The following is a 9293-nucleotide window of genomic DNA, read 5'->3' on the forward strand; positions in this document are numbered from 1 at the left end:
GTTGTCCACCTGGCATAGATAATGTTACACAATGTTTTGTCTGTATGTTCACATTTTTTGATAGTTTCATAACTATTGCGTACTTATTGCTTTCTTGCAAACAAGATCTGGGAAATTGCAGTGAGGCACCATGGGATAGGGGTTAGCCTTGAGCCAGTACAAGCTCTCGAGCTTTAGCATCGGCAGAGTTGATGCCGAATATCGGCTCCGAACCCATCCAGCAAGAATGTAGGCGAGATGAACTACAAACATGGAACATTAAGGTAAGTACATAACTTCTTTTTTTTTTTACCCTGTATTAGTAGGATCTGATGAAGCACTAGTTGTGAAAGCGATTGTCTTGGTTTTATTGCTCATTAAAGTTTTTTGCTTATACAGTTTTGAACTTTTTTTATGCTTACAGCCTTGGTGGTCGGACTGACTTTTTATCTCTCTCTGGTTTTTGTGGTTACAGACCGACCTTTAGTGATTAGTATTATTTTTATTTTACTAGTTTTATTTTACAAGGGTGAATATCTAGATTACTACCTTTGGAGTCAGTTGTAAACAAATGTTTTTGTAAGCGTATAAGATTTAAAAATAAGAGAAAATGATGAAAGTCGTGAAAATGCAAAGCTTCTTACAACTGCAAAGATGTTAGCTTGTTTATTTTTCACTAGCAAATGTTCAGTGGAGTCGAGATGTTAAGGGCAGCTGTGCATTCTTTTCTGAGTGAAATCTACAAAGACTCATTGCTGAATACATTTCCATGGAGACAAATTCTTTGCAGGGATAAACAGTTAATCTTGAGAATTCTGAGTATTATTTGCTAAGGGAAATGCAATTTTTAGTGAAAAAAATTCTTTTTGAAATAATGGGAAGTGAATAAGAGGAACAACCAACCTAGAAGCCTTAATACTTTAATGCAATTAATAGAACAGTTTACTGTTTAGATTTATTTAAAGATAGCTAGTGCACTTTTTCTATGGCTAAAAGTTAACTGCTTTCTGAAATCATACAAGCTAAGCTGCTGTTCATATCTGGGAGGATAAGAAAAGAACAGACAGCAATCTGTGTAAGCTGGAGCATAGGCTATAGCATGCATTTTAGCATGGGTATACCCACGGTGGTGGTTCTGTGGTAGCGTTGTCGCCTCACAGTAAGACGATGTCCAGTTTGACTCTCACCTAGAGCATCTTCTGCGTGGAGATATGCGTGAATGGGCGTACCTTCGTTGAAGGTTGTGCGTCAGGGCTGGTAACTCGGTACGTAAAAATCAACTACCAATCATTAGCGGACCGGAGTTCCACTGTGGTGACCCCTAACTGGGAAAAGCTGAAAGACGCAACAACCTTAAGGTGCAGCAGTCAGTTTGCGCAGTTGTTCCCTTCTGGAGGGTTAAACTTAATGTTTTGAAGCTGTACATAATTTTGTGAATTAGTAGGAACTCCGACAGAATTTACATATTATTCCCAAGGTACAGTATCTGGGCTAGACTAGATAGAAATTATATTTCTCAGGAATCTATACATTTAATTGAAGGCTTCGACACACATCCAGTAACTATTTGTGATCGTGCAGCAGTAAAAACTAAAATGGTGAGTCAGTTTTATCTTATTTTCTACAGGGACAGGGTTTGTTTGAGAACTAATCTTTATCTTGTGTCTAAAGTGGTTTCTGAGTTCACTTTAAGCCAAACTGTCCATCTCCCTGATTGTTTTTCTTTCTGGAACCTAAAAATGAGGAAGAAATCCTTTCTTTGGATGTCCAGATAATCAGATCAATCGTTTACTTCCTGTGAAGGTAAGAAAAAAGGGACAACTTGTGTGAAAACATTTCCAAATGGTTGTCTAAGGCTATTACTTTTTGTTGTGCTCACCATAACAAAACTATTCCAATCAGGGTCAAGGCTAACTTTGCCAGGGCATTGGCTTTATCTGTGGATTTTTGGAAAGGGTTGAATTCTAGAAGTGTTCTAGAAGCTGCTGCATGGTCTTCTGTACATACTTTACAAAGCATTATGCTCACTTGTCATGAAATGGTAGGTGTTCATGGGTGCATATGTGGTATTAGATTTACTAGATGGCTAATATTTTTATTTTATTTTATTTTATTTTATTTTACATTTGTTAACCGGGCTAGTCTAGCTGGATATATGTCCATTTTCAGTAGGATACTAAATTACAAGGAGACAAATTATAAAATAAATTCAGTACAAAAAGAATATACGTTTAGTAACACAAAAAAAATATATATAATATGCATTTAACCAGGTCTTACCTGTAATTATACCTACTATAATTTTGTTCTGCTTAATGTCTGCATGCAATGCTAACATTGCAAGATTTTAAATTCAAATAATGTGTTTTATTGAGTCTGTTTTTCTGTGGAAGCTCTAAATTATGTTTAATTTCAAACGCAACATCTAGCTTAGTGAATAGTTTTTTTTGATTTCTGCTAGCAGCAAAAGATGTCTTTATTTCTAATTTTGTTTAATATTCTACAGTGAAGAAAGGCAGTTTTAGACACAAATCCATTACATTGCTTGTTGTTATCATGCATGAGAATGCAGTGCCTAATTAATTAATTACTTCTTTCCAGATTGAAATTGAGAGTGGTGCTGAACTAACCCCTGAATTCATTTATGAAGAAGTTCATCCAAAACAACATGCACACAAACAGGTCTTTGCAAAACCCAAGGGTCCTGCAGGAAAACGAGGAATTAAAAGGCTGATCAAAGGCTCAGGAGAAAATGAAGTCGGTAACTGAAAGCTACAGGCATCCACTGTATAGGGGTTATCAGTTTCAGACGGGGAGATTTGTATTTTCAAACAAAGGGACTTAAATCATTCTTCTACTTTTATAACACTTTTCAAATTTTTCCACATTGTTACGCCGATCAACATGTTTACCACTGGCACTTGCTAAATATGCCTTTGTGATTGTTTTTTAAGAGTTTTCATTGGAAGACTATTAGCAGGTTAGTGGGACTGGCACTTTATTGCTGTAGCCAAAACATCGTTTGGCTCCCTGTGAAACCATTTAGCCGACTCATATGAGAACTGCGCACAAACGAATTCTGCTGTAATAGTGAGAAAGAACAATATTTGTTTAATTTATGTCACTACATTGAACTCCAAATGCTGCTATATAATGAGTTTTAAACAGGAATTCAAGGAATGGGTTCTTTAAGAGGATGACTTGTATTCTGTCCTAAGAATCTAAAGGAGGTCACCTTTTGTGTATGACTGTTTTTTTATTTTCACTGTTGGTTTCTGCTGAACAGCAAGTAATTGTGTTACTGATGGCTACTGTGGTACTCCCATTTCTTTTAGGGCAAATCATTTTTTTAACTTGTTTACAAATGAAAATATACTGGTACTGTAGCATTATATAATTGTTTCTAGTCAGTGAAGCTAGAAGTTTTGACTTAGGACAAAAGGAGAACAACTCTAATATTAAGAGCCTATTGCCTGTGTTTGCGCCATTTTATAAGTTATATGCAAAACATAGTTTTCTTGTAGATAAATGTGTATTTGCCAGACTTGACTGGTTTCCAAAATAGGTTTCTGTCACTTAACGTCAATTTCCCAGCCTTAAAAATCAGAAGTGGCGACTTCTTACGTTTTTCTGTGGCCTGCACTGATCCCATCGCTGCTTTTAACTTGGTCTCAAAACTATAAAGTTCCAAGTTAGATGTATTGTTTTCAGCATCTTCCTTCTACAGCCTTCCTTTGATTTTATTATGGCAAATTTTACCTGTGCAAAATGTTAATGGATTTAAGTTCCATACACCCTTCTGTACTACTTTTTAGAGAACAAAATATTGATAATTGGCTTGCAGCGCTTAATACTTATGCCTTTCTTGTAACAAGTAGAATGTAGACTAATTTTACTTGTAATGATTTTGGGCAGATGAAGCTACAGACAGCACTATGTTTACTGTTTATCTACATACCATTCAGTAGATCTTACTGTTTATCTATGTACCATCCAGTAGATCTTACTGTTTATTAACGTACCATTCAGTAGATTTTACTATTTATCTATGTACCATCCAGTAGATCTTACTGTTTATTAACGTACCATTCAGTAGATTTTACTATTTATCTATGTACCATCCAGTATATCTTACTGTTTATCTACATAACATCCAGTAGGTCTTACTGTTTATCACTGTACCATCCAGTAGAGTTTACTATTTATCTACATACCATCCAGTAGTAGAGTAATCTGCTTCAGTTAAGTTGCAATGATTGATCAGAGTCCCACTTCAGAATGTTTGCTTTAAGGGTAGAACTGGAAAAAGGTGCGTAAAGTCAGAAATGTATGCCTTTGTTTTAATCCATTTATGGGCCTTCAGTTTGTTCAGAAGTCTTTAGTCTGTGATTTGAATTTGATATTTTTAAACTCTGTTATTCGTTTGAAGCACTTGTACATGTAAGTTTGCTCCTCAGGCAGTAGATGTTTGTTTATGAGCACATGTGTAGTGTGTAATAAGTACATCTGTGGTTAGCAGATCAAAGAAAAGGCATTCATTTTGTCTGACTGCTCTGTGTTCCTCAGGTGCATAGCACCGCTGTCTTCCTGATAGTGCCGTAAGGATAATTCTGCCTCGCAATATTCAGAGAAGTTCAGACATCACCTATCTCGCTACCAGGAAATTTAGCTAAAATACACAAAGCCAAGATGTCTCCTGATGCTGTCATGGCAGCATGTTCTAAAATTAATAAAAAAGGAAGTAAACTGCCTTAAACACAAGCAGAGCCAGCTGCTTTTTTATCTTAGTCATACCCCTCTATTCAAATTGCAAGTGAGGTACTTTGGTTTCTGTTCCTACCACAGTACTGCATCTTGTGGGGGTTCACTTAGCTGGGCCTTGCATGCTATTGGTGTTGCTGGGCTGCTGAACAATCAGCTCTCTTAGTTTATTTTCATACAAAGCGGCCTTCGTGGCACTCATTTAAGGGACCACTACAAATGGTAAGTCTCATTATGTCGACACACAACCATACTCAAACCCTGAAACTTGTAAAGGTTGTAAATTTCGTTTGAAAAACGCTAATTTTTTCTTACTCTTTGCAGGTCTGTGGTCCTCTACTGTTAACTGCTGCAAGCATTCTGGAACTGTGTGTACAACTCTTTCGTTAATGAGGGAGTTTTTGTAAACTAAAATGTTTATTAATTGATGTGCATACCAAATTCCAGAACTTACATTATCTTTTAATACTGCTGATTTAATTCTCAGTAGAAATTTGGATTTGCTGATCAAATAATGGTAGGCATTTACAGCTGAATAAAATTTAAGTTGAATATTTTGAGTGAAAAATGACCGTAATGGGCACATACTAGAAACTTGAAGGTAGCAGTCATTAAAACAATTTAAAATTGGGACAGTGCTAATTAGTGGATAGGGAAATGAACCACTTCTGGAATACATTTTTGACCTCCAGGGTTTTAAGCACACATGAGAATGAGAGACAGGTAATGTTTTGAAGGGATGGGTGGAGAGCTCAGAAGAAGGGAATAGTGAATACATTTTCATTATGCTTATTTATATTCATAATATGAGCTAACCACTTATTGTAACTTGTTTAATCAAGATGCAAATAATTTAAAGTAAAACCCCTAAAATAAGAAGTTACTCTTCCATTCCAGTGATAATAAGATTACAAACCCCTTGACTCCTTTATTAGGGGATCTACGCCACATGTGATCTCTACATATACATGTTCCACTCTTTGTGAAAAAAGGGAAAAGTATCTTGACTAACTCCTGCAACCCAAACATAAGCACAACATCTGTGAATAAGCACTAACAAACTGAAATATTGGCAGTATAAATTATTCTTTTATTATATTTTGTGGGATGGTAATATGCCATATTATAAACTGTAGTGTTCCCTCTCTGACTTTGCCATTGGTAAGTTAAGAAAGTCATAAATAGTTTTAGTATGGAATAAGAATGTGTACCAAAATAAAGAAAGGTTACTGAGTGCGAATGGCAATTCAAACAGCTTGCGTCTGTGGAGATGGTGATATTTAAACAGAAAGGAAGAGATGCTGTAAAGTGCATATCCGGTTAATAAAGTAAGTGGTTTGATCTGTTTTTAAAGGCGATCTGTTTCAAACTAAACTTAAAGGTATATTTGTATGATTTTGAAGAGAACATTGTATGATTCCGAACAGAACATAATTTCATATGTGTTATATAGTCATTGATGATATGGGAGACTTTCTCAAGCTGTGCGAGGGGACCAAGAAATGTATACTGATTGTGGATACTCTTTTACAGACAATAAACTCTTTGGTGACTGCATAGAAAAAACTGATTTTCATGTGTACAGTATGGGTCAGTAGGTCATTGTATGGTAGGTACCCATTTAGCATTAACATGTGATATTCAAAACCCTGGAATCACAGGATTGTGTTGAGGCTACTTGTGAATGTGAGTTGAACATTTACATAGTTGAGTGGGACCAGAAGACAGTCATAGCACTTGGTGTTGTGTGTTTTTGTGATTAGTGTACACCAGTAGCCACCAACACTGTTAGCATTAGTAGTGACACTTGTGGTTCTGCTTAATCCTGTTACGATGAATGTTAAGTAGATAGTATGGCAATGGATTCATGAAAGCAGATGGTACTAATGGCATGCATAGTAACCAGCACTACAGTCTAGCTATGTGATATCTGCTACTTTCAGCTGACAATTTTGCATCGGTGATGGCAGAGATGGACTGCTGTTTTCCTGTTCAGTTTTAATATGCTTCATGTTCTCCAGGGCAGTAAGACTGCATGATTCCCATGTCTTTCCTTCATGTAATCATTTTCTAAATATTATGTCACGTCAGTTAAGCCATTGTACAGTACACCAGTGAAGTGCGGCTTTTTGTTTGAAAACTGGATGCCGTAAATTTGATTATAGTTACAATTCTGTGTGCTGTACAGCTGTGGGCTGTTTTCTATCTTTTAAAACTCCTATTTTAAGCTGCATCTCAGCGGAGCAGATGATTGATGGACTTGGTCCCTAAGTAGTCTGTTCAGAGTTGGAAGGAGCGTCAGTTAGGTTACTCAGTATCTTAGAGATGGGTAGTTTTTAGCTATGGCTACAGCTCACAGTAGAGACTTGTGGCTCCAGCCCTGACACAAGCATGGGGGGACTTGCCCTTTCAGATCATGATTTTCTTGCATTGAATTCACTGCATTTGAGATGTGGGAGTGTGAAGCGCCCAAGGAATGATGGCTTAACTTGGTCAGAATCTTTTCCTGACCAGCAATGTAGTTAGTGACATCTTGTGCAGGACCAAATAGGTCAGAAGAACAAGGTAGGGGCTTAAAGGCTTAAAGGTCTCTGGTGTGGATGGACAAAAAAAAATTATCTTCTACTACTGCAATGAATTCAGTTAGGACTCCTCTTTCCTGAGCAAAAGGCACAGTATGAACAATTTCTGATTCTTTGAAATAAGAAGTAAACTTTATTAGCTGCAGTTCGACTTTCTCTCAGCTTAAATTGTTCTGTAGTAGTTAATTTACTGTTTATTCTTAAAATGTTTGTACAAACATTAGGTAAAATTCAGCAGCAACACCCAGCACCTTCTGTGCAACATGATTTTATTTTTTGAATTGGAGGTTAAGTATCTGGTATACAGTTGTAGCTGCAGTCACTGTGACATAACACTGCGTGTGATATTTATTCACACAATTAGGCACTGAGATGGCCATCACGACCTATTAATGCCTTGCTTCTCAGGGTCGTTGCTAGCTTGTCATTCCTCTTACACTTGCAAAATGTTGTATGAGAGCCAGAAAAAGAAAAAAATAATGTGCCGGGGAGGACAAATGCAAAGGGGAAAAAGTATACAACAATTAGAAAAATAATAGAAGCAGCTTGAGAATTGTGTGCCTTGTTATAATTGCATTAAAATGAACTGCTAACTGGATGGTTAGAATGTGCCTGTTAATTACCAGTGGTCCAGTTTATATGTGATTAATTTTTTATTGTAATTATTTATGCAAAGAACTTGCAGGAAAAATCATGGAAATAGCCTGAAAAATGTTATATTATAGGGAATATGTGGTATTTTGTTTGAAATCTAATTATTTATAGATTGTAGATGTGTACACTATACTTAAAACATTCCTTATTGAAATGGAAACACATTTTGGACTTGCTGTTTATTTTTTTTTTATTTGGTTAGTCAGATATGGTATTTGAACTGTGATACGTACATGGCTTTATACTTGTAAGTAAATCAAGATTTGTGTATCTGTGTGAAAAATATGAATATTTTATAATCAAGGGTAAACATCAGATGTGAGTTTCAGTGCAGTAAGATATGTATATATGTTATTGTTAACAGTTTGATTCAAAATCTAAATGACTTTTGGTAGCCTTTTTGTAATGAGTGACGTGATGCCATTTTACTCTGCTAAGTTAAGGAAGGTGCTTTGTATTCATATTTTGTTTGTATACTCTAACCTTTTGACATGCACTACAAATGTAATATTCTAATTTATGCACATTTTGAATGTACACTACTAAAACACATTTCTTGTATAAGAAGAATGACAAACAGAATAATCTGATCTTTTACAAACTGTGTTGAACACTTTCACAGTGCTGCTTCATAAAAAAATAGTCCTTGTGATTGTCATAGTAGCAAAAGTTTGGATCTGTGTATAGATAATTCTGTTGTGCCAGACCACACTCTACCCAGCAGCAGTTAATCTGTATTTTATTTGTATTTCTTTTCTCTTTTGTCCAGATAGCTTTGCACTAATATTTCTCACAAAGATCGGTAACGTCCTTGTCCACTGTTCTTTTTCCTGTCTTGGTGGATAAATGTAATAAATGACAATTCAGTTTACTGACTTTTCTGCGATGTATATTTGTAAAAATAGCAATTTATTTTTGCACAGATAAGACCAGTATGAATGAGTAATGCATTTAACCTTTACAGCATGTATTACTTTATTATATTCATTTTATTTAGTTTTTGAAACAAGAATTTAGTATATTAGTGCTGTGCAAGCTCCTCTTATCTACGTGAGTAACATTGTGAGTCTTTCCGTACACGTTCCTCTTACCTACTTGGGTACATATGCGAGTCTTTAAGTCTGTAGTAATTGTGAACTGTCATTTTCTCAGTTTTCATTCTTTTGAATAAAATAGGTAACCCAAACTCTTGACTGCAGTTAATGGTTACACTACTGTAGAAAATATGGGCCAGAGTCAATAAAGTCTACACTTAACTGTACACTGTTCTGAGTGAACAGACAACACAGACATAACTCACACCTTCTTCCTTCTAAC

General features: G+C 35.8%; 1 protein-coding gene across 2 annotated transcripts in view; it reads left to right on the forward strand.

Moving 5' to 3' along the window:
* The window catches only part of TWF1 (twinfilin actin binding protein 1), a 473821-nt gene extending 464974 nt beyond the window's left edge, over positions 1–8847 (forward strand). For both annotated transcript variants that reach the window (XM_044087409.1, XM_044087410.1), the window contains one exon: positions 2581–8847. In XM_044087409.1, the coding sequence (XP_043943344.1) occupies positions 2581–2748 (168 nt within the window). In that variant the 3' untranslated portion in view covers positions 2749–8847. The remainder of the gene's footprint in view (positions 1–2580) is intronic.
* Positions 8848–9293: the final 446 nt, after the last annotated feature.

Source organism: Protopterus annectens, chromosome 11.part0 (genome assembly GCF_019279795.1).
Source record: "Protopterus annectens isolate FY-2018-M chromosome 11.part0, PAN1.0, whole genome shotgun sequence".
Classification (NCBI taxonomy): Eukaryota; Metazoa; Chordata; order Ceratodontiformes; family Protopteridae; genus Protopterus; species Protopterus annectens.